This window comes from Mustela erminea, chromosome X (genome assembly GCF_009829155.1).
Source record: "Mustela erminea isolate mMusErm1 chromosome X, mMusErm1.Pri, whole genome shotgun sequence".
In the NCBI taxonomy this organism is placed as follows: domain Eukaryota; kingdom Metazoa; phylum Chordata; class Mammalia; order Carnivora; family Mustelidae; genus Mustela; species Mustela erminea.
In genome coordinates this window covers 102,461,666-102,487,904 of record NC_045635.1, presented here as the reverse complement: position 1 = coordinate 102,487,904, position 26,239 = coordinate 102,461,666, and the positions used below count along the sequence as shown (strand labels likewise).

Genomic DNA, 26,239 nt, shown 5'->3' with positions numbered 1-26,239 from the left:
CTTGAAAACATGGTCCCTCTCAAATTATGAACATAGAACTGATCTCTTTGTGGTTGTAAATCTTGATCAAGGTCTGGGTTGGTATTTCAGTTGCTTATTAGTTGATATTCTGGCTGGTGCTTGAGTCAGATATTCAGCTAGCTTCATGGATGGTTAAGGCAATTTGAAAGTATTACTGGTAGCTGCAGACATGTGCATAAACACTGTTCATATATGTGGGTACAGTAGAGGTGTAACCAAGCACAGACACATCAAAGGCCATTGATCTATGGCAGCCCTGCGGATAAGGGGCTGAAAGCATATTGAAATCAACTATGCAGCCATTATGGTTTTGCATGACAGTTGCATTTAATTCTCAACAAGATCCCTGTGAAATAGATGTTGTTATGACCATATTACAGTTTGGAAAACTGAGACTCAGGTTAAGAGACTTCAACATGGTAATAAAGAGCAGTTAAGTGGCGGAAGTGAGAGAGCGAGTCAGACTTGGGTTGCTCTCTCATCCCAAGAGAAATGCCACGCATCCTATTATGCTCCCATTATAGGTGCTTTACCCTCCCCTCCATTCCCATTCTATACAATTCTTCCCTGTCACTGAAGTCTGTTTCACTCTTTTCAGGAATTCTGTATCTCTGAGCTCTCTTTCCTATTAAAATCCACTTTCATGATAGGATCTGCTATGTGACTCACATGCATCATGATATGAATTTAGATAGTGCCACCTCTTCCAAAGGGATTTGTACCTTATATATTTTCAATGTAGAATGAAAATCTAGGACTTCTGTCAAAGGGGCTTCTGGCATCAGTGAACAGGCAGAAGGAGCTATTTGGGGGCGAGGGTCAGAGGACCCATCCCAGCACCTGTGACTTCTAGCCAAGTAAGCAGGACCTCTTCAGCTTATATACGAAGCTGGCACTAATCCCATGTTTAGACTGGCTATGTTTGGACAAAGGGAAGCCTGGCCCTGGAGGGAGATGGGAAAAGATGACCTTTAAGGTCCCTTCCATCCCAGAGATTCAATAAGCCTATGATTCGATGACTCAGAAGGGTGAGCAATTATCCAGTGATATCAACTTGGAGAGACTAGACCAAAAAGAAATCTACTTTCTGACTCCAGTGGTCTGAGTTGGTGGCTCAGAAACACCCCAAAATAGCTCAAATCTTTGCTTCATTTGGTCAAATCATCCTCTGAGTATCCTTGTTCCTCTTAGGGAGAAACAACTTTCATTAAAAGTGGGGGCAGGTAGCTAAAATCAGGCAAGATTTAATGTTGGAAAAACTCTCAGAGCCTATTCACTTCAACCCTTTAGGAAGGGTCTAACTGAGACCTAGAGAGATTATGGTCTGTTAGAGACAAAGCTGGAGCCTGAACCCAGGTTTCCTGGCTCCCAGCCAAGAGTTGTGTTTAACATACCCCACTGTCTGGTAATATCCTTTTCCAAACTCATATTTTCATTCAGCCACTGGTAAGGCCAGAAACCAAAGTAAGGTTTAGCACCAAAGTAAGGTTAACCACCAAAGTAAGGTTTAGCAAGGGAAACAACTCCTTCTCCACTGAATCCCTTCCCAATAGGGGCCTTTTCTTTGAAACAACTTGATACCCCAGTAAATCCCTAGGCTTGGGATACATATATCTAATTATAGAGAACCAGCTCTTACTGTTTGCTTTTCCAGTTGAACTGGCTCTGAGCAGCCGGAGAGAGGCTGGGCTTCAATGGTGTTTCATTTGTGTAGTGGCTCTGCCTGTAGGTTGAGAGGAACCCTGAGCCCAAAGCAGCATGACCAGAGGGTGTGTCCCAGCAGAGTCCCTATCTGGAGGGGGTGGGGCCTCTGACGCCTTACGTCCTTTTTGGCCTTCTCTTGTTAGCACTGTTGGGTGAACTGGTGGACACCACTGAGGTGACTGAGCTAATGACTAGCACCCTGCCTGCCACCTGAAAATTCAGGCTTTTCTCCTGCCTGCCTGCTGTCTTGGCTTGATTTATCTGCTTCAGCTTAGTCTTAATGGCAGTGACGTGTGCAGACAGAACATGTGCTTAGCAAGGAGCAAGCCCTGCTGAAGATGAAGCCCACAGTTCTAACCTGCACAGAAGTTTCAGCAAAGAAAACCTCCTACAGATCTGGAAGGAAACAATAGCTCACTTCCAAGGAGCTTAGGATGTGCGACTCTTCCGTCACAGTCTAGCACGGGCTTGGGGTTCAAAGCCTTGGGCAAGTTACTTAACCTCTCCGTGCCTCAGCTTCCTCATCTGCCAAATAAACCTAAGTCAGAGGGCTGTTATGATGATAGAAAGAGTAAATATATGTAAATCACTTAGGAGGATGCCTGGAACCATTGGAAGGCCCATTTTAGCTCTTCTCATTCCCAACACTGTCCCGAGCAGTATCCGCCAGAGGAGTCTTAGGAAGAACAGACGAAGGTGTGTTCCTCCACAGTTGTTTGAAACTGCCATTCTTTTTGCTTCTGGAATTTGGAGCCAATTAAAACACTGAGGTAATTTCCCCTCAACCAGGTCTGTTAACATCAGAGCGATCCCTGCTTCTCGAAGCTCAAGCTGAAAATTTGTCTTGTGTCGATAATCTTGCAGACACATGCGTTTTCTCCGGAGAGGGGAGTGGTCCTGTTGCTGCAGCAGAAATGAATACTGCGCTGAGTGCATAGGAAGTGAAGGGCCCTTGGAACTAAAGTAGCAAATTAGTGATGATCTTGCCAGCAGTTTTAAAACAAATGGATTGAAAGAGATTTCAATAACTACATGCCTAACTTGGAGCTGCACTCGAAGCATTTAGTAAACATGTCATTCCAGTATTGAAAACAGCATCTAATCAAAGCATGCTTATAATTAGACATCACATATAATATCTCTCAAAATTAGGTTCCGCCAGGTAAGATGCCATTCCCTGGAACACTGAAACCTGCTCTTTGTTCGGCCTTTGTTATTATTAAAAAGAACAGGTTGGGGGTACCAAGAGACACTCAGATCAATGAAAGTGCTTAATTTTAATTAGAGAGAGAGAGAAAATACACTTTGTATGGGTAGCCTGTACAGAGAACTTTGTGCCAGTAAAACCTGCCTCAAAAGGTATGACTCTATATTAATTTAAATCAGACAGGCATTGGCACTGTGTTCTTTTATTTTCCATTAACATTTTGATTTAGAACAACAGATTGCTGCAGTGAGGGGACAAGAGCGGCAGCCAGTGTGCCATCTGCCCAACATCTCACTGACGGCTCCGCTAGCAAAAGAAGCCCGTGACTCTGGAATGTATGCAAGAGGGACACACACCATTAGCTAAGTGACAGGATGAAAGATGGGAAACTTTGCCGGGTCAGAGGAGACAAAGATGGAGAAGGCAGAGCAGAGCTCATTCGGATTGGAACTCGAAAAGATCCGAGTAATGGCAGTAAGCCAATAGGGTGGCACTCCGTGGTGGGTTTGCTTGAAGGGTTTTTTTTTTTTTTTAATCACATGGGATGCATTTTCCAGATCAGTGAAGATTTGCCCCTTTCAACACATGTACTCTTGAGCCACTTGAGATGGAAATCTTTCTAAAATGAACCCCCGTTCCCTGCCTTTTTAAACACAGTAGAGCACTAGCACGCCAAGGCAGGGCTGGGGGCTGTCTGCCTGGGATGCCAACAAGAGGAGGGTGCATTATACATATAGGATTTAAAGACAGTAATAAACTGTCTAAAAGTCTGTCTCCTACACCCACAGTGGACAAGCAACTCTGAATAATATCAGTGAAAAAATACTCCTCCCAGCTGGGAAGGACCTCTTCCCTATCACTCCTTCCCCATGGTAGAGCAATGCAATTAAATCAACACAATTCCATTTTCTGTTGGAGGGTTCTGGGTCTTTCTCAGGATCTCCAGTCCTAGGACTGGCTATGTCGTCTGTGAGGCTATTTGGCCTCTTGGGTCTCTTTGTCCCTGCACTAAATAGCCCCAGACTGCTGTAACTTTATAGCTGCCGATTCTGCAGTTTGTTGCCTCACTGTCAACTGTCACATTTCAGTATGCCTGCTTCTAGGAGCACCCCATTTCTAATATGCTATCTTCAGTAACCTAGGAAGAATTGAACACTGCCAGCTTCACAGTGAGAGAAGAGATAGAAGGCTATGAAAATAGAAGATTAAAAGCACAGTAATCTGTATCTTCTGCATAATAGGGCATGGGGGTGTGGGATGCATTGTAGAAAGTTTTTCTTCAAAAATGGCTAAAATAAAAATAGCACTCTCCCACTGCTGAGAGATGTGTGCTTCAGTTATCTGGAAAATTAGCTTACGTGAAACCACTCATTCCTTCCCAGTGCTAGTTACATGGAGATGGCCTGGTGAATGAAAAGAGCTCAGGATTAGGAGGCAAATTTGGGTCCTACCCTTGACACTTACTGGGAATGACGCATTAAGTTCTCTGAGCCTCAGTTTCTTTAGCCATGAAATGGGTATTGCCTTGCCTCCCTTGCTGTGAAGTGGGTATTACACCAAACTTCATCCACGCATGCTCCTGGTAAGAGTGTCCCCAGGTAGCACAGGTCACTGTCTCTCTTACCCTCCTTCACACTGGACCTGGCACATACCTTCAGGAATGATCTCTCCTTACATCCTTACTTGATCCATTAAACTCTGAAGGCACATTAATGTTCGTGCATGTATGCCAATTAATTACTGGGGTCTTGCCTCCAAAGATGGAGGGCTTCTCATTCAGAAAAGGCTAAGAAGAGAAACTATCTTTAGGTAACCTGTGCAAGATGAGCTATGGGGACCCGAAGTCAAAGCGGACATTCCGGTCAAATGGATTTGCCAAGAGAAGCTGAGTCTCCATGCTAGCTCTTTTCATTCCCCCCACAACCCCAAACACACACCCATGCAGCAGAACACAGGGCTTGTGGAGTAAAGTAATGATCCTTTACTAACCTTTCTTGCAATTTCATCAACTTTGATGCCATTCCAGCTCAGCTTTGTCTTGTTATTTTTATCTCCAAAAGGCACTTTCTCCTGTCTCAAGAGTGAGTTTGGGCTCAACCTGCCAACTTCCAGCTGAGCCCACTGAAGGTGAGCCTCTCTCTTTGCCCCTCAGGTCTCCACTGCTCACTCAGTGAGAACCCAACAAGGGAGGAGCTAGGGACCACTTCAGGGGCCCTGCTCTCACCACACAGTTTAACTTCACACCCTCAACAGGTAGGGGACATATTTGTCAGAACTATGACTGGATGAGCCATGTCAAGGCATTATCTTTTGGATCCTGCCTCTCTGTCAGCCTCCCTATAGGATCCCCACAGGCTGGGCTGGCTCTACAGGGGAGTGAAAGTAGCATCCAACTAAGCAGTGTGATTTAGAGAGTAACCCCAATGCCACCAGAAATAACTCTCTTCTTGGCTTCTGTAGTTCCCAGAATACCCCTACTGAATTGTGAATATGCTCTCATTGGGGCCAAAATGAAGTTGAATGACTCGCCACTCTTAAAAATGCCTGTCTTGATCATTAGCTCAATATTGATTGATTTAGCTGTTCTGATTTTTAGCTCAATTCTGTTTAGTGAAGAGTAGAGAAGTATGCCCACTGGTGGCAGCATTTACTGTGTGCCAGGCATTATATTGAGTGTTCTATGTGAATTCTCCCAATCAGTCCTCATTGTCACTCTAGAAGGGAGGCTGGTTTGTGACTGTCCTTCCACAGAAGCAAATGGAGACACAGAGTGTTTAGGTAACTTGCTGAAGGTCACACAGCTGGAAGTGGCAGGCTCTGTGTTCTAACCCAGGTCAGCTCAACCTTTAGAGACCACACAATGCTGCCTCTAATATTTGGAGTCCAAACTTTCCTAATGCACTAAACAAAGCCAACCTCCCATAGAGAACCAGTTCTATCTCCATATAAGACAGCAGGGGATTTGGGGAAGTAGAGAAACAGGCCATGAAATGTAAATTCTGCTGTGGAAGCGGATCTTGAGTGGGACGTCTTGGTGGAGTCTGGGATATCCTCTGAGAATAATGAAGGGCCTGAACTCCTGAGCAAGGGAAGGCAAAGAAAGGTACAAAGAATGCCCAGACTCTCCAAAAGAACTTTCTGATATCATTTGAACAGATTTGAAGCTAGAAAGGACCTTTGGGGTCACTAGGTCTATTTTACAAATGGGAAAAGGGGAGGCCTGGAGAGGGACAGTCATATGGCTAGTTTACAGTGGCAGGGCAAGGGCAAGGTTTTATCTTCCATAACGTATCACTTCCCTTATAAATGTGTAAGAACAGAACTCCGAACAAACCAGAGACTTCAGCAACTCAGTTTGAGCCAACCACCTTTAAATAGACCCTCTTTTTTTTTTTTTTTTTTTTTTTTTTGCTAAAGTGGAACACATGATCACAGTCCTAAGACCATGTCTTTAGGACTTACTCAGAGAGGCTGTCAGAGGACCCAGTTGTCCTCACCAATTTTGAGCTCAGAGAGTAAAGATGTCCCCAAACAGCATGAATGGATTGAAACTTCTCTGACTGCATCAGAGACTTCTTAGCCAGCATCAGCTATGGGCAAAGGTTTCAGTATGTTTACTTCCCACTTGGAAAAGGAGGCTTGCCTTTGACTTGCCCAAAATTGGCTCCTTTCCAGTTTCCAGGGGGAGCCCCTCGTTCGTTCTACAGGACAGGGCTTGGTGAGCAAGGTCCTTTAACCTTTCTATCCATCTTGTTGATTTCAAATGATGGCCACTTCTTGCAGATGCAAGAGGGCTGATTTTGGCTTGCCCTCACTGCCTCATTTGAGGCACAGCAACCAGTGATCTCTGTAGCATGATAGGGAACATTCTAATGGGTTTTTCCTCCCCTCCCGCTAAGGCAGGGAGTCCCTCTCCACAGGGGCCATGCAGAGGACAAGGTGACAGCAAGTCGCCTCTAGTAGCAAGGTCCCCTTCAGCTGAAGGAGGAAGGGGGGCGCTTCAGAATTGGGGGCAGAGGGTGAACCTTGAGGGACTCTGTCCAGGCCACAGGGACAGCTGGGTAAGGCAGCCACAAGTCTGGAGCTAAGAATAGTGAGACCTCTTTCAGGTTCATCATATTGACACATTTCACACAACATTTCTTAACGGGCTGCCTTGTTGGATAGCGTTTTTAGTCACCTTTGGAGTTTTCTATTGAAAAACCCCTTTCTTGTTTCTTTTTAAAATAACCTTCTGTTGGTGTTGAACTTGAAAAGGTTGTCAGATGGAAGAATTTATGTGCTCTCATCTCAGCTAAAATAGTGTAAAGATGAAAGTATCCAACACATATATTTACTGAGTTCCTGGAGGGATATAATTCAGGGGCTGCAGTGATATCTGAGCTGCCACCAGTGATGCAGCTCTTGCTTGACATCGGCCATATGCATGCCAGGGCAAAATGAATGGACCTCTGGCCGTAATCAATTTACTTCATTCCAACAATTGGCAATTGTATTTTCAAGCAACTGGCAATTTCATCTGCTTTACCAAGTTCTCCAAAAACACACAACCGATTGCAAAGATAAATATTAACAATCAAAGAAAGGCCGTCTGCCGCAGCGGTCATTTCTGGGAACAACGGAAGTCCCTTGGGAATCTGGCCAAGTTCGAGGGCACACTCACCCCACCTGACTGAGACTCCCCCATCATCTTCCTGGCCCTTTATTCTCCCTTCCCTGGAATGAGGGTGGCATTTTAAAAATATAGCAGAGCTCTGCTAGATATGGCTTGTCCTTGCAACAGAACTCCAATTAATCACCTCCTACCTACATGGATTCCACAAATAACTACATCTTTTCCTCATCCCCTTTGAGAGAAAGGCCAATAAATAAAGAGCTGCAGTGATCTCCTTAGGACTCTGCTTAGGAAATCTGGAGACCTGAGTTCTAGTGTCAATTCTGTGACTGGCTCTGTGATCTCAAGCTCTCTCTTCTCTGCAACCTTTCTCTTCTGCATAACATTCAAATATCAGGCTAGGTGATCTATAAAGTCCCATCTGTCTGTAATAGTCTATATTTCCAATAGCAGAGCTTTAGTTCTGGAAACCTCTCTCTAGGCTCAATATATTCCTCCTAGACTACTGCACCTTCTGCATCTCTAGTCCTGACAGCAATCCAATGTGACATCTGACTTACATACTTTGCAATCATACTTTACTTCACGGTTTTCAAAACACTTTCACATTCATTCTGTCATTTGATCTTCATAAACTCCCTGTAAGGTACCCAACTCAGTAATTAGTATTCCCATTTTGTAGATGAAGAAACTATGACCTAGATAAGTAAACTGACTTTCTCAAGGCCATAGGGCTACATAAGAGCAGAGATGGAACAAACAAACAGGGCATTTTGACTCTGAGTCTGGTACTTTATTCCTTTGACAGATATAATATTTATAATTGTGACTAACATTTGTTGAGTGCTTACTATATATCTGGTGGTTTCTTCATATTTCCTTGTTTAATTTTTACCTCCACCTTAGGAGGTGGATATTATTTTTCCCATTTGTCAGACAGAAAAACTGAGGCTTGGAGGGGTTAAGTGCTTCATCTGTGGCTGTACTACCAGAAGGTGATGGGTCCATGATTTGAGCCCAGATAGTCTGATTTCAGATCATGGTTACCATTGCTATATAGTCTGTCTTGAGCTATTTAACATGTACCTTAAGATAGGATGGAAGGTCAAGCTCTGGCCTTGGCTGCCCTATCTGGGGGACAAATAATAATCACTCCAGAAAGGCCAAGGCAACTTATCAGTCAGCAAGTATTTATTAAGTATTTGCTGTGCATTCAGACCTGTGCTAGGATGGAGATATTACAGGAGGCAAAGGCATAATTATAAACCTCAGTGAATTGGGAATCTGGCTAAATGCATAAAATTGGGTAATGGTTATATAAAATCATGGCATATATATGCCATAAAGTGACACTATATGACAGAGTAATTTATAGATATTAAAAAACCAAAATTTTTAGACAACATTTAAGGACTCTGGAAAAATGTTCCCTATATAATATAAAGTAAAAAGGCAGGATGCACATCTTTGCATATGATAAAACCCCAAAATTTGGGGTGATTTTTTAACTTTACATGGATGGTTTTTCTTAGCTGTATTTTTGAAGTGTGTGTGTGTGTGTTTTACAATAAGCATGCATTAATTTATCATTATGACTTCTATAATCATAACAAAATATCCTATGTTTTAAAAATCTAGTTTGGGGTATTATGACATATACATAAAACAATTAAGAGAAAAAAGAAAGATACCAGCGAATGGGAACGTAATAAAACTTGTGGTGCTGCTTTAGTACAACACTCTGCTGGTAAGGTTGCACACTGTGATAAGAAAGAGCCCACTCTGGGAATCCGACCGTCTAGACTCTCAGCTTGCTTCTGCCGCTAGGGAGTTGCCATGTATCAACTCTGGCAAACCTCTGCCCCTTCCCTGGCATCACTACTGTTATCCACAAAAGAGGTAGTTGGAGTAGAACTACTTGCTCTATCTCTAACTGGCCTTCAAAACTTTGTTTGTCTCATTCATGACTATAAATCAGAGGATGGTAAGATGACAGGTTAACATCGGAGGCACTAAATAGAAGACACCATTATGTGTGGCCCATGAAACTCATGCTTTCTTTCATTTCTAATTCACTAGCTTTGGATTTTTTCTTCCTCTGCCACTTATAAAAGACAAGGCTGTCATTATTTTCATACATAACATCATGATGTCACAATGGAAGTTAAAATAAAAGGGATTATGTTGGGAAGACAAGATAGAGAAGTGCCAAGAAGAAGACCCGCACTATAATCTTGATTTAGCCATCCACTGGCTGTGTGACTCTGAGAAAATGACTTAGCCTCACTGTTCCTCAATTTCCTCATCTGAGAGGGAAAATAGATCAGTGATCCCTTGAGGCCACATAGCAGTTGGGTTGGATAGGAAATGAGAAGAAGAAGTGATACAGGCAGAGCAAGGGCATCCTGGGGTAGGAAGGAAAAAAACCTGCTTTTGGTCATCACCCAGGTTTGGGCCTGCTGAAGACACCATGCTAGCAGATCAGCTCCTGAATACAAAGGAAGAGGAGGTAGGAAAAGGATTGCATGGCCCTGTGGTCCTCAGCAGGATCCTTTCTAGTGAGTCTGTGCTTATGGAATTAGCTAGTTAACCTTTGCTCTGGGGAAAGAAGGAGGCTGAAATGCTGGAAAATCACATTGGCAAAATTTCTCTTTTAACCTTTTCCATATCTCCTTCTTTTGCTATTTTTGGTCTGACTTAGGCAAGCAACATCAAAAGAAGAAAATCCATCCACTCAAACTGATATACTCTCAACTTCCATCCACATATCACCCTTAATTAAAAGAACTCAGAAAAATCATAGCTAGGAGAGCTCAACTGGCACCACATTTTTCCTTGTCTAAGTGGAGATTCCAGAATCTACTTTTCCACTTTTCCACTCTCCACACATCAAAATAGACTTTACATTTGATTGAAAGTTGTTTTTTTCCTTCGAGTGAGCAAGTACCAAGGTTATCATATTACTATCCATGCTACCTTTCCCCAAGCATATCTAGTTCAGATTAAAAAAAAAAAATCATAAGGGAGCATGTCCTTTTAGACAATTCCACTGAACAGTGCCATGATTGAACCTAGTGGTGTGTATGTGTTGGCTTGTGGGGTCAAGTCAATTCTTTCTCCTTTGCTAGGCCCTAAAGCAAATCCCTTATGCTTGAGGCAGCATTGTGAGTACTCAAGTGACCCCATCTGGCTTGGTTTCAGCTACAGACTCACAGAGGGTATACACTTTTGTTTGGAGGGCTTGAGGGATGGCCAGAGATGGGAAGAATTTCTTCCAGTTTGGTTTTGACTAATTCTAGTCCTTTTCTCCACTTACCAACTGCCCCAGCACTCCATGTTAATGACAGTTACCATTTAGTGAATGCTTACTATATGCCAGGAGTGACGTTACATATTTCAAATGGATGATCTGAGTCAATCTTCACAGCCACTTTACAAGTCAGTTACTATTATATTCATCTTCATTCTTCAGATGAGAAATCCGGGCTCAGAGAGGCTAGATCATTTGCCCCAGGTCACATGACTAGTAAAAGAGCCAAGATTCAAATGCAGGCAGTCTAATTTGGAGTCATCCTTTGTCCTCCAGTTGCTCCCAAACTAAGTAGGAGAAACAGCAGCTCCTGTCTCCAGAAAGTTAGGTGTAGGACCCAAGAACCAGCTGTGAGTGTACTCAGAGCTTGGCAGCTCTGGGTCTCTCTGCCCAAGGGCAAGCTCAACTTTCCTCATTGTCATTCGATCCTCACAGTCGCCAGATCTACAGGCAGCAGAGGGAGAAATGGGTGACAGGAAGAGCTGGGACTGACAGAAACCAGGAGGTCAAAGGACCCTGTTAGGGACACTTGCACAAAGTAGACTGAACTCTTGGAAGAGACTGTGATATTTACTCAACGGGTTGACTAGACTCAGAGATGTGCCAGAAGTGGGTCTCTATTGAGCCCTTATCATCTGGATGGCAAGAGCCTAAAAGGATTAGACTAAAAGGATTAGCAAATGCTCAGTATCACCAGGCAGTGGGAAGGACTAGGGAAATGAATGCAATGTGTGTGTGCCAGGGCACTGCCTGCTTTAGAAAAGAAAGGGCGGGACAGAGTGCCTGTCTTCTCAGTTCCCTGGGCTCTTGTCTCTGGGACCCATGGAGAAATCTCCCTCCCTAATGGGCCAACGGGGTCCAAGGAAATGAAGGTGCTTCCTCCTGGAAGCTCTGGAGCATTTGCTTGTTGCTTTTCCTTGCATCCCTCAGCAAGCAGCCCCAAGTCTAAGAGAAGCTCCAGGGCCTGGCTGAAGAGCCAGTCTCCTGGGAGCCTGGCCCAGCTGTTTTCTTCTGAATCAACTATCAGAGAGACACGCAGATGCCTCCTGAGCCTTTGGGAAGTCAGGGGGACTGCTTGTGTATTGTTTGCATAATGGCTTGTCACAAAAGAACAGAAAGGATGATTCGTTTTTGTGATTGGAAGTAGTTGGACTTAGGGATTAAGAAGACCATTTATTTGGGAGAGAAGACTTGAGGTCTTCCCTTGAACCCGTAGCCCTTAGATGATACAGAAAATTGCATCTCTGAGTTCTTTGACCATACAGTGTATCTGAGTAGTTGACGTTACCAAGACACAAACTGGATGGGTGAATTTGGATGCATGGCTGAGGGATATAGAAGGTCATGGTGGTGGGCTGGTGATCTGAAAGGGTGCTGTGATGGTTTTCTTGGCAGGAAAAAATAATCTTGAGCTCCGGGAAGAGATGAGAACTATAGAAAGTCTCAGAGGGCAGCTGTTCAGGAAGGAAATCTGGTCCCTAAAGTGACAAGAGATTTTACTTTTCAAATGAAATGAGGTTTCTGTTTTTAGGACAAAAAGCTCAGAGGATTTTAAACTAATGATTATGTTGATAATAATAATATCCAATATGTGCCAGGCACTATTCTCAGTGCTTTGTGTGGATCTGCAAATTGTCTCATTTTGAAATTCTCCACAACCCTATGAGGTGAAGACTATTATTATCCCCACTTTATAATTGGGAAATCTGAGGCAAAATGAAGTTAAGTAAACTTGTCCCAAGCTCTCACACTCGTAAGTAGAAGAGGTGAGATGCGAGCCAGGGTAAACCACAACTGGCTAGAAGCCCTGTCCATTGGTTTCAAGGATTTAATTGTTTGCTCATGGTCTTGTAGAGCCAGAGAATACATCGATATAAAGAGAAGTTTCTAGATGTAGACAAAGAATTTGAGGGGCTTCATTTTCGATGATCTTTCCTCAGTAAGAAATGAAGTGAGACTGTTACTAGAAGAGGAGGTGGTAGGGATTAGACAAGAGGGAATGGTAGATGTCAAAAATGAAAGCCTCCTTAGAGATCATCCAGAAGAACTTTCCCATTTTAACAAAGATAAAAACTTCAACAGGGAGAACAGAGTGACTTGCCGATGTCATTCAGGTAGATCTTCTAATCAGGCTCCATGTTCACTTCACCACACCCCTACTCCCCCTACAGTTTATATTGCTTTCCAAGGCCATAAGAAACATGGTATTTCAAATGTTATATTTTCTGTAATTTACTTTATAAATCAACATAAATTGTGTGGTATAGATGTGGGTTATTTAGTTTGAATCTACACCCTGGTTGGGGCAGGGGGGACGGGTCCAGTTTCCTTACTGGGAAATATACAGAGCAAGAGTGATTATCTAGCATTTAAAAATTTCGACCAAGAAGTGGTTCTACACGCACTTCAGGTATCTTTATCTCTAATGAACACCAGAGGCTTTTAAAGTTAACATTAAATTTCTCATTGGTGACCTCAGAAGTGTTCAATATATGTTGATTGGTTAGAAATATGGTAAAGGAGTTCCCAAACTAACAGAAAGAAGATATAAGGATCTAATAAGCTCTGTAGTGTTATCCCTTAGAACTGGTACCCTAGGCTTAATTTGTAAATAGTCCTGTGGGCAGACACTAATGAGGATTCTTGGTTACCTGCCACTAGAATATTGTCTGCCCCAAGTGAACCTTCATGCAAGCTGCTGTTGGAGCACCTAAAAGGAAAGGCTGCTGGACTTGACTGAGCCTACAGAACAGACTGTCCAATTATTTTTATGCTTGCTTGCTATTATTTTAATGAGAAACAGTATTTTGTCTGAGGCTTACTTTTCAATCTGATGGTGAGGTTATGGGGAGAAGACCTATAGTCCTCACTTTAACAATGGCAAGCTACCAATATCCAACAAAACATACCCAATCATCTGCACAAAACTAACTATACATCTCTATTTTGGGCCCAGGTCTAAAGTTAGTAAGCCTCTGTCTTGGGGTGTATGGGAAGCTCCCACCCTGGGTGAATATTGGCAGAGCCGTACTTGACCCAGTGGCCTCCCATTTGTGGACCTGGGATTTACATTTACCAGAATCTAAGCAGTTTCCCCTACAGCAACCCCTGGTAGTACCTCTTCTGACCTGCTGAGCACTTGTTAATGACCCTCATGCCTCATGCCTCAGCATCGCTGGGAGGAAGGTTAGTCATGGTTAGTCAACCATGAAAGTCCACTGGCTATACAGTGTACGCACACAGGACTGTAAGCGTGTGCACCAGGGGAGAAAGTTGTGGCATACTGAGGACCCTTGATAGCACACGAAGAGGAAGGTCAAATATTTCTTTGGTGCAGAAGAAATTTTCTGATCTTCTCAGTACTTTTAACCACGAGTTAATAGAACCTCCCTCAACTAGTAACTGAGCTGCTAGAGGAAGGGGGATAGTGCAGTGCAGAGGACAGAGACTCACACCTTCCTCAAGGCCTGTTGCAGATGTTTTGATCATACCACAGTGGTTTTTCAAAAAATGGATTTGAGGTGTCTTCAGGTGAGGGGCTTGGATTCTCCAGATGGCCTCAGGCCCCACCACTCCATACCTGGCCCAACTGACATATTGGAGATTTCAACCCCACTTGAAATTGAGTCCAGGCTCTAGAGGCAGGAATATCTCAGCTAGAATCCTGGCCTTGCTAATTAGCCAGCGGTGTGACTTGGAGCTAGTTGCTCATATATGTTTTGAGCCACCTCTGATTCCTCTTTTGGAAAATGAAGATAAGAGTACCTCCTTTCTAGCAATGTTTGGCTGATTCCACTAGATAAGGCATTTAGAAGGCTTAGAGTCATGTCTTCCTCACAGTATGGGTTCAATAAATGACGTTCAATATTATTTCAGCCTTTGTTGATAGCAAGGATGGCACCATATAAAGTAACGGCATCAATGGTAATGGTCCTTAGCCATGCTTTAAACTAGATGGTACGGCATCTGTTTTTTAACAAATGGGTTGGCATTCGCTATACCATCTAGTTTAGAGCATGGCTAAGGACCAATCATTAGCTAACAAGCAAAGAAGAGAACTCAAAAATAAAATCATTATCTTGTCTCTATTTACCATTGCAAAGAGGAGTTTTGCTTTGTTTACCTCAGAGACTGTGACTTGAGGCTAGTCTTTATTCTCTCAAGCCTTGGATTTCCAACCCAAGAGCCATTCACTAATGCTCACATGGGCCAAAGCACCTCACTTGCTTACAGAAATCACATATGTAAAAGTGCCTGGTACAATGCCTGGAGCTTAGTGGGTGCTCAACAAATGTTCAAGCTGCATCCATAGATCTCTGTTTGCAGTACGAGGGCTCATTAAACTAATGATTCCCAAAGTGAGTGTGCATTAGAATCTCCCATAGAGCTTGTTAAAAAAAAAAAAGATATACCCTTATATTTTCTGACTTAAGACATCTGGAGTGTGACCTAGGAAAACATATGTTTAACAAACATCTCTAGTGATTTTGATTGAAGAGATCCAATTCAAGAAATACTATTTTAAACTAACCAATAAATAGCTTTGGAGATAACAACGAAATATAAGAATATTTGCGACCCTGCAACAGTCTGGCTGACTGTAGATGTTGGCAGCCTTTCTACTTTAAATGTGTAAAGGTGTTCACCCACACAGAGACCCACACCCACAACTGTACAATTACTCCTGTGCATGCTGGGTCTTGTCCCTTCCTGTCTCAATCGTTGCTGGCAGCCTGATCCCTTTCTAGGCAGCTGCAAGAATGAGGCCCCTGATGCAATAAGTAATTGGCAAGGTACATGAGCCAATCATGGATAATTGAAAGGGGACTGGTTTTGATTGCAATATTTTTAAAAAGGTTTAAAAAATCCTCACCATCCCTCATCACAAAACTGGTTTTACTTCTGAAAATATCCCACAGTAATTGTGGGGAATCTAGAGGCTGAGATCATCTGTTGCAGCAAACAACCATGCATGGCAGAGAGGATACACTCACTACTACCAATATGGTGTGACTTGAAGGGTTAAAGGCAACCAAAATCTTAGTGAAGAAACCCCCAGAATTTATCCACAGAGAAAGTCAAATTTTGCCAAATAGCTAAGGGACTCTTCCTCATCCTCAAGAGTCTCCCAGTCCCCACTGACTGCCCACCATCCATTCAGTGTCCCCACTTTTTTAAGAAGGTGCCTTATTTGGGGGAACTGACCTGTCTTGGAAAACTCTTCTAAGGATTCTGCAAGGTAATAGGGGGTAACCTGGTCAAAGAATTCTGGTTGAAATCTTAATGGCTGATAGGGATATAACTCATTCACTTTTAGACGGTATCCTTGCTTTTTAGTACAGGCCTTGAAGTGCCATAACACAAATAAATAAATTTGTGGAATTTCAGACTAATGGCAGACCACTGTAAGAGGGCAATATTTAGGGTAGTAGGGTGCCATTGGCAGTCCTCAAATGACACTGGGTAAGCTTCTAATGACTTCTCTGGAGCAGTCCTCAGCTCAGATATGTTTGAGAGTGACATTACTTCTTCTTCCTCCCCTCTACCTCACAACGTGTTCTTGGCACCAGCCCTGAAAATGGAGTGGATTTTTCAGGTTGTTAGGGAACCAGACAGAGTTTGAGTTGTGTTGTACTTCTTGATTCTCACCCTGTTTAAGGGAGGTCAGAAAGCTGAGGAGCAGATGCTACATGCCTCCTGGCATGCGTTGACCCAGAGAAGCAAAGTGGAAAGGCAGTTGCTACTGCATGCCAACCTTAACTCTCTCAGGCAGGTTGTTTCTAAAAGGGACACTTCGGGGTATGGCAAGAAGCCAAGACTCTGTCATCTGGGCTCATGAGCTACCTCCTCTCTCAGCCTGCCTTCCAGTCTCTTCCAAATCCCTACAGAAAGCGAGTAGAAGCTCTCATCAGACATCTAATCATGCCACCCATAGACATGGCTGAACCGGGCACAGGGTTGCTGGGAACGTGATCGGGACATCCTTGAGTGAGAATGAGCCAAACGTGTCTCTTACAGAACCTTCTTTGGAAGGCAAAGAGGTACAGATGGGTTAAGAACTTGTCTGGGAGAGTCTTTGTCTTTGGTAATCACGGTCTCCCTGCTCTGGACTCATTTTACTCAAAGCGGTTTGAGTATCAGCAGCATCGGCATCACCTCGGAGTTTGCTAGAGATGCAAATTCTTGGACACTACTGAATCAGGAACTTCATTTTCACAAGATTCCTGGGTGATTGGTGAACCCATAAAATGTTGAAAGGTGCTGTTCTAGACTGAACTGTGTGCCATAGGGTGAAGGGGTCCTTGCCAGCTCTGTTTCCTCTCCGTAGCCCTCCAGAGCTTACCATTTAGTGTCTGTGAATGGGGAATGGCACCTTGTAATCCTTGCATTCTACATGCCAGCCCAGGGAAAAGACACTTTTGTACGAGACTTTTCAGCTTCCTCTCCACCTTACTCCCCTCCTATGACCTCTTTCCCATGCTGGTGTATCTCCAGCCGATGCCCATGGAGGCACCTTCAGATTCTACAACAGCCTCTTTTTTTTTTTTTTCCTTTTGGTAGTACATATGAAAAGTTCACACTTGTTTAGACCATTTAATTGAGGTATGGTTGACATATTTAAAAAAATATTTGCCTCCTGCATAAAATGAATCCCTAAGAACTGTGGCTACTCCCCAAATTACCACAAACTTTGACCTGGTGAAGCTGCACTTGCCCTGTGCCTTAGGTGTACTTACACTGAACCTCCCATGCACAGGTAACTTTTTACTTTGGCTTGCTGATCTTTGCTGACCAGGACCAGCCGGTCTTTGCTTTGGGTAGAGCGAACAGCCACTCTGTGCATCACGTCCAGAAACACACCCACTTATGTATCTTTCCTTCCTTGAAACTGAGGCATTATGGTTCCCGCAGTCTCTGCTTTTAAAGCAAATATTAGGTATATAAAATCCTTAACAGCCACTCTTGGCTAGATTCCTGTATTAGATAAAAGGCTGTCACCCCTAGAGTATAGGCACTCAAGAGGATAGATCAAGAACAGGGATATTCTGACAGAGAAGAAGCAGAAAAGTCCAGAGCAGAGAACAGTACCCAGGTAAGTTTATTGTGGATAGAATACAAGAGAAGGGGCCACTCCGAGACAAGGAGAAGGCCTTGGGCTGGTCAGGCAGAGCCAGAAGAGGAAATTATGGCAAGAGAAGAAGCAGAAGTGTGAAAGAGGACACATTCTGCTTGTGTTCACCTTTTGCCAAGTACTGACCCTTTTTGGGGGGCTGCTGCCCTAGCTCAAGGCTCATCCCACACACAGACTGAGGCTATTTGTAGCTCTACGTCTGGAGCCCAGACATTTCCTAAGCAGGGAGGGAGTTCCTTTTGCGTCTGCACAACTCCCACACTCCTGCTGAAGAACACCCATCGCCCCCACCTAGGGTTTTAATTGCACCCTCCTGCGGACATTTTATCTACTTAGACCCGAAGTATCAAAGCCAAAGGAACAAAGTCAAATGTGATTTCTTTTAACAGAGCAGGTAGGGTATGCAGATAATATTCCTGACCTGCAGAGAAGGTAGAAAGTTTTGTGAAAGGTCCTTCAAATCTGTTCGCCGTCTCAATCTGAAGAGTTCAAAGCAAATCATCCTAATAAGCATGCTAACTCCCCCAAAGTTACGAATCCTCTCTTCTCAAATTCTGGCCCTCTCTGAAGATCCATGCTATTAATCCTTAAACCCACTGTATAAAAATGACAAATCTCTTATTTACAAAGGAAGACTAACAACAAAGCCTCTGGAGCCTTATTTATTTTCCAGTCCCTTAAAATCAAATTAGCCAATCATCTCTGACTACCCCTCATAATGACATTTCAAAATAAATCCACCAGAAGCCCAAACAAGAGCATAAAAATCTCACCCAGTCCCCACTTCTCTCATTCCATCTTAGGGAGTGGAGAGGAAAACGCAGAATTACAGAAACCTCGGATAGAGGTCGAAGTGGGGGGATGTGGAAAACTTGTCTCATTTTAGGGGGAAAAAGTTAAAATTGCCAAGAGGAAGAAAAACCGTGGCTAGTTTGGCTCTAAGCTTAGAGAGAGAACAATAGTTTCCTTTGTTCCTTCCCCTCAAACCCTTCCCTCCCTGTCCCCACTTAGTAGATCAACAGGAAAGCTGCCTTCTAGGGGAGGCAGCACACTTTGCTGGAAGCTCACCTTTACAGCCTGCTGATTGCCATCTATTTTTATGGCCCAAATGAACAGCATCACCTTCCTCCCTCCTCTCCACATAAAAAATAGATTAAAAAAAAAACATAATAAACCTTGTGAGAAGGTGACTTAAGTCTTTGACTGGCACCACGGAGGCGACCTCTTCGTGCTTCAGTGGGCTAAGCCAGCTGGCCAGAGGGTCCAAGAAGTGAGCTAAGCCAGGGAGCTTATTGAAGGCTGGCCAGCAGACAGAGGAGAGGGACGGCAGCAGAGGCACAAATCTGGGGAGCTGGGGGCGGGAGGTGGAGCTGAACAGTCGACATTGGTTAGCAAGACGCAGATCCGCAGATCCGTTTGAGGGCAGGAGCAGTGACACTGCAGGTCTTCACCCTGGTCCAAAGACTATGTGAAAAAGCCCAACACGAGAATAAAACCAAACCCACCAAAGAATGGAGAAGCCGAGCAGGGGAGATGGTTCCTTCCCAAATGGACCTCAACTGTTAAATGGATCCTGGCAATTAGAATAATTAGATAATTAGATTGTGACTCTGTGGGCAAAGAGACGGAAACCTGTCTCAGCTCAGTACACTTGGTAGTGAAATGCGCTCAGTTATAAAAGGAGCGTGCTCTCGGCAGGTATACTTCACGGGGCTCGAAAAAAAATTAATGGAATAAAAATGTGCCGCTGATGAGTTAGATTTAGGCAGCCAAAGGGATTTTGCGGGGGTCTACGTTAGAGACTGTGCTCCTAAGTCCCACCATCACTACTGCGCCTCCATCAACAGATTTTTATTTAAGCCAAAGCATTTAGAGCACAGTTCCATGGTGAATAACCTTTAAGGTTACATTTGCCTTTTCCTTGCTTCTTGCAAACAGTGCGTAATCCACGAGCACATTTGTTGGCTGTAAAGGTGTACAACAGCAATTTTTGCAATGACAGTGCGGAGAGGGAATATGAGATCTGTGTGCTAATGAGCTGACACTGCAGAGGCTGGGGCGATGTAGTGTGGAGTGCACTACAAGTGCACAGCAGCAAGACGCGGGAGGGGACTTCAAGGCAACCCGAGGCGGCTCCCGAGGAACCACAGCAGCAAAGCCACGCAAATGAGACCCAGCCCTCCCTCTTGTTTCCACAACCCCCCAAGCCCAAGGATGATCAGACAGGTTTTTTCAAGAACGGACATGGAACTTAAAAACCTGTGTGTACATCTCTTTTTATACACACTAGTTGTGTGTGTGTGTGTGCGAACGCACGCATCCTGAAACTATAACATTCATATCATCCTCCTTTCTGGGGTCATCTGGCTAAACTGAAAAGTCAGACGGCAAGCTCAATTAATTCCTATGAAATGGGAACATGTGCTCCAAATCAGTTGAGTATCTTCGATAAACTTCACCTCTGAACTGGGATCCCAAATGATCCATGTTTCAAAGCCAAAGAGACTTTTTATTGGCCTCTTAAGACACAGAACGAAGTTGGAGTCTGTCTTAAGTAAACCTCTTGGGGGTTGTGCAGAAAAAAAAAATGGTTGCTGGTGAAGAAGAGTCTTTAAATAACCTTCTGAATACACCGGGGGAGGGGATGTAGAGCAAGGACACACACAGAAAGCATTACCCTTTGTTTATTCTTTAAGAGTTTACCTGCATACCTAAGCCCTGGAAAGTGTGAGCCGGCCCAAGGACTGGGGATGCAGGGAATATCCCGGGAAGAAATCCATTCTAGGGCTAGGATGGGCTGAAACTAGGAATTCTGAATGGAAACAGGGAAAAGTTTCTTTAATTGTTGCCTTTCTGTTCCATACTGAACCAGAGAGGAGAGGTGGGTGACCAGATTTGGACTCATAAGGGGTTTCCTCCGGTTCTCCCTAGGTCTCCAGGAAGGGGCAGGAGAGAGGATCCAGGGGTTTCTTCTCTGCACAATAGTGCAATCACTTGAAGAATGGAACCTGGGATCACCCGCCAGGCTTCAGTTCTGAACTAGTATTGCTATGCCAGCATCTGAGATATATGACCTCTATTTCTCTGGGAAAAAGAACAATTAAGGCGGGGGATGGGAGGAGTGCGGGTAGGATGAGCTACACCTCCAGGGCTCCCGTGGACCCTAGAAACGCTTGTTTTCTGCATTCAGAGACTATCAGACTGTGGTTGGACTAGTCATCTTTCTCATGCTAAGCTTCTAAGCAGCAGCTGCCCGGAGACAGCTTTGGGATCTGGCCCCCATTCAATGATTGTGACATTCAGAGAGAAACTGTTTCAGGGACCAGAGAAGATGGTAGCTTTCTTCCTCTGTCTTCTGAGCTGTTAAGTCTGAGAGTGCAACAGGCAGCTGGGTACACATCGCTGGTTTCTGGATATTTCTCCTGTGTGTGTCTTTGTGTGCATACATGTGTATTTGGTATAACTAAAAGCAAGGTCACTTTTTTGTTTTGTCTTTCTTGTTGCCTAGTGAGCCACACCCATTATCCTACATTTTCAAGCCCTCAGCCATAACCTAGCCTTGTAAGCTGTTAAACACAAGTGCTGTGGATTGAGAGTATGGGAACTGATCAATTTCTTTTCCTTTCCCATGCTTGTTCCTTTATTGCCCTGCGAGGTTAAGACATTAAGGCAACTCAACACCAATATGAACGACTTATTGCCTCAATTGTTCTCAAGCCTGAGCTTCTCACAAGGCATGGACCATTTACTTCTTACTACTTGGTAGGGTTCCAATGGCCCTCAGCAGGTGGGTGTCAATCCAATTTGACCATAGAAAAACAAGACCAAAGACCTCGGAAATCAGTCATTCCTAAGAAGTTAATTGGCATTCTTATCCCAGTTCTCATCAGTGGAAAGACACTAAAGGGAGTTGAAATAAATATTATTCATTATTATTAATAAATCCTGCTAGTTTTATGTATTTGGTTTTAAATCTGTTCTAATTGATACTTAGGAAGCTGCATTTGAGATTCAGCTTCTTGACAAGATCACAGTGCTACAGGATTAAGAGTCAGATGTGTGTTGTAAGTGCTGTAGCGACAGCCTGGGATTACTGAAATAAGATGCAAAGTATAGACAGACATTTTGTAACTTTCACACTTAGCTGGAATTAATAAGTTCCTATTTTTGTCAATGTCGGAAAGCCAATGAATGTCAAATACAGAGTATCTCAGAACATGTTCATATAAGGATCTGTACCTTCAGCTAAAATTTTCTTAGACCTGCTAAAGTGTCACATTTCTTGCAAAGTACTTAACCCCCATCCCCTTGACCTAAGCCTTCAAATCCAAGGAACCTGGGCCCTTGGTGACCCTTTCAAGAATTTTTTGGAAGTCTCATATCCTTTGAAGCAGAAGCATTGAAGAAAGTTATATACAAATTTTACCCCAAAGAAACATAAATATCATTTCTCCCTTGAAATAAAATTGAAAAACCCCAAATGCCAAACTACACCAGCCGTAAAATCAAAACATATTTATGCCATCATCAGCCTCATTGTTGTGAAAACTTTTAGTAAAATCAGCTTAGATGAAGAATTACCAGTCTTTCTCATAAAACATTCCATTCAAGAAAAACCTGTGTCCAACAGACTATTGGTCATTTGGGTTCCCATGCTTTTGCTTCTCAAAACGTCCCCTTTCCAGAGGAACAATCACAGAGCACAAATAGCTATTTCAGAAATGGCTTTGGGGCCGATGAAATTCATCCTTTTTGATATTTGGGTTTTTGCTGCAAGCCTTCCCATCCCCCTCCACCTTTTGCTTTAAGAACTGTGTGGTCCTTAAGAGGGGGGGGGGGTGAACAATACTAGGAATAGCAGAAATAGCTCCCCTAATAGTAACTCAAGCACCGTCTTCTCCCTTCTCTTCAGTTTGCCAGGCATTCATCACTTATAATGAGTTTGTAGTCTTATCAGTTCCTATCAGAGCTCTCTCAGTAAGAAAGGTGATATTATAGGACATAAAGAGGCCAAGAAACCCAGCTGATCTGTGCCTCAAGGTCACTTGTTTGCAGAATTTCTCATATTTGGCTCCTAAATATTTGGTGATTGTCAAATTCAGCTCATTCCTACAGCCAGGCGTGAGATTTAACAGTCAAGTAATGTACATCCTGAATTGACTCAATCAAGAGGTTTCTTTTTTTTCATCCCATCTGAAAAAAATTTCCCTGAACAACCATGCTGTTTTTTCTTTCTTTTTTTCCCCCCAGCCCAAAGAGGGGGTGTGGGGGAGGGAACGTCAGTTTAGCAAGGAGGGAAATAAAACTTTTGCATCTAACATTATTCACAATAGAGTTTTGTGCACTGCCTTAAGTCCCTCAGCGGGAACCTACAGAGTTGATTAATGTCGCATGAAACCCGGATTGATGAGAGCCCCTGAAATGTCTACTGAGGCAATCACACCCCCCCTCTCCAGCACACAGGCAGACCCCAAGTCCAACAAGCAAAATTCAGGTGAGGTCCCGAAAGTCCCAAAGGGAGGAAAAGCAGATCTACTTACAAGCATTAGTCACAGAAAAACTATTGGAAGAATCCAAGTGATCTACGTGGTAATTCAAATGGAAGGGCTTCTCTGTGGTGTTCTGGTTGGTGTTGTATAACTGCACGGCAAAGCGGAAAGCGCTGTGCTCCTGCACCGTGTTTCTCATGAAAAGTCCACCTATAAGCAAAAGGAACCGACATTTGGTTCGTGTTCTTCCCCAGGACCGGCTAGTAATTGGGGAGCATTACAGATAGGGGACATATTTCAATGGCACCGCGGTGTGCGGTGATTAGTGATTTTCAACCTGTGTGTCTTTCTAGACTCTTGCGAACTCAAATTTTGGCCAAGAGAAACCTGGTTTTCCTCTTCACTGAAGAGGAAGAGAAGAGGCCAGAGACAAGGGGGAAAGGGGAGAGGGGGAAGAGGCGGTTGCTTTGGGGTAGGACGATGGAAGCCAGCGCGGGACTTGGTTCTTTCTCCGGCAGTAGCTTCCTCTCCACTTCGCTCCCCCTACTCCTCCCCCCACGCCCGTCTCCCCGACGCCCATCTCCACAAGCTGGTTCATCTTTTCCTGGTGCAAAGGGAAGGGCTGGGAAGAAAAACAATTCCATTCCCCCTGCTGCCCCATCTTATTCCCGGTAGCCGTCCACCCCCCACGCCGGACACTACGGGGGTTTGGTTCGGTAACGGCAACGATTCTAACTTCTCGACTTGTAAATACAAGACAGAAGCTGAGAGAACTCTCTCCCAGCGCCCGGGAGCCGGGCTCCAGACAGACACAGCGGCAATTCATGAATTCATGGTCTGCGTGACTTCGTCGCCCGCCCGCCGGCTCGCTCGCACGGCTCCCTGCCTCACCCCCGCCTCCGACCCCATCCGCCACCGACCCCGGCTGCCGCCGGGGTCTGGGGGATCCAGGGTGGGCTTTCGGCTCCCCCAGCTCTAGCCGGTCTCCGGCAGAGGGACACGCGGGACGGGGCGCCCTGGCGCGGCCAGACAGGCGGCATCACCCTGGGACAACTTCCAGCCGCGGCACGCACGCCATGGCAAAGTCCAGAGCAGCGAGCCGAAAACCCGCGACTCTTCGCCCCTTTGCAGCCTCCCGGCCTCCCGCATGCCTCCCCTGCTCCGCTCTAATCGGAAACCCCTGCAGCCCACCACTCCCACCCCCCAGCCTCAGGAGACCCCTCTACTGTCCCCGCCGCTCCACAGACCAGCCGGCCCCCTGGGGCTCAGGTCCCCGCGGCTCCTGCCCCGTCCTCATCCCCGGTCCCCAACCCCGGTCCCCTCCCGGGGCCATGCAGGATGGGGAACCGCGGCCGCACTAGCCCCGCCGGGGCAGTGGTCTCGGGCTCAGGGGAGCCCGGCCCGACTGGCTGCTTGCTCACGCTTACCTATGCTGATGGTGTTGGGGAATCCTCCGTGAGAATGACCCAAAAGCCCCAGGACTAATAAGAAGACCGCCCGGAGCACGTTTTGCCCCATTTTCTTCTGCCTGGCCATGCTACGCCTAAAACGAAGCTGACAAGAGCATGGGCGCAACTCAGGAGTCGTCAAAATAATAATAGAAAAAGAAAAAGAATTCGCCGGCTCTTACACCCCCTCCCCTCAACTTGCTCTCGCTCACTCTTCCTTTCCACCCCACACTAGTCCTCCTCCTCCACCGCCTCCTCTCTCTCTCTCTCTCTCCCTCTCTCTCTCTCTTCCTTGCTCCCTCTCCCGGCTCTCTCACACCCCCTCCCCGCCCCCCACCTCACTTCTGTCTTCACACCAATCTGGAAGGCGGGTTCATTGGCTGCAAGCTCCGTTCGCCAAAGCGATCTCTCTCCCTATCACTACGTGAGAGAGAATGAGAGAGAGAGAGAGAGAGAGAGAGAGGAAATAAAAACCTAAAACACCGAACAAAACAAAAAAGATGAAACACCGAGAAACAAAACAAACAAAACCCCCAAAGAAACAAAAGAGAGAGACAGAAAGAAATTATAAAGAAAATCTAGACTTTTCTTCCCCCAGAAGATGGTGGGTCTAAAGAGGGGAAAAAAGAAGGAAAGAGCGAAAAGGCTCAGCGCCGGTGAATTGGGCTCTTCCAATTGGGCCGGTAGGGGGATATTGATCAAAGTTGATCTGACGTGGAATTAAAGCCGCACACCGCTTAGCTCCACTGCAAACTGCAGCCCCGGACTGCAAAGCTTCGGTGCTGGCGTTTGTCAACACTGGAGATGGGATCGATAGAAATACACTAGCCTTCACTTGGCTAGCCTTTCAAGCGACAACTGGCCCTTTAAAAAAAAGAAAAAGAAAGAAAGAAAGAAAGAAAAGCTGCATTGCCTCTGCATTTGTGTGTCTATCTTAAAGAAGGGGGGGTCTGGGGGGGGCGGTTAGCGGTTACTCCGGAGTCTTTGTAGAGACTCGAAGCAGTTCCCATCACAATGCGCCCGAAGATGCTGCGCATGCCTGGTCCCTGCCGCTCAGTTTTTACAGCAGAGATCCGAGGGCGAGTGAACGACCGCCCCCCCACCCTACTCCCCCACGGCTCTGGGAGGCCAGTACCTCCCCTTACCCAAGTGCAGAGCCGGGCTTGCGGCGGCGGCGGGGAGAGGGCAGTGATGCGCAGTGTGGGGTTGACTGTTTTGGAGGGCGTAGAAAAGTATTTGCGTGGAAGTGGTAACTAAAATGTTAATGGAAGGGATGCTCAGTCCCACCGACGAAGGAGAGAGGTGTGGGAATG

General features: G+C 45.0%; 1 protein-coding gene across 7 annotated transcripts in view; it reads right to left on the bottom strand.

Moving 5' to 3' along the window:
• The window catches only part of GRIA3 (glutamate ionotropic receptor AMPA type subunit 3), a 284,915-nt gene extending 259,148 nt beyond the window's left edge, over window positions 1-25,767 (bottom strand). For 4 of the 7 annotated variants that reach the window (XR_004282496.1, XM_032330366.1, XM_032330367.1 and 1 more), the window contains exons 1-2: window positions 24,906-25,215; window positions 23,530-23,688 (exon numbers count right to left, since the gene is read on the bottom strand). Coding sequence is in view for 6 of the 7 variants with exons in the window: in XM_032330366.1 (XP_032186257.1) it covers window positions 23,530-23,688; window positions 24,906-25,014 (268 nt within the window). In the remaining variant the exon portion in view is untranslated. Of the gene's footprint in view, window positions 1-23,529; window positions 23,689-24,905; window positions 25,216-25,263; window positions 25,425-25,660 lie in introns of those variants that run through there. The other 3 variants (XM_032330365.1, XM_032330363.1, XM_032330364.1) reach the window with 3 other exon arrangements.
• Window positions 25,768-26,239: the final 472 nt, after the last annotated feature.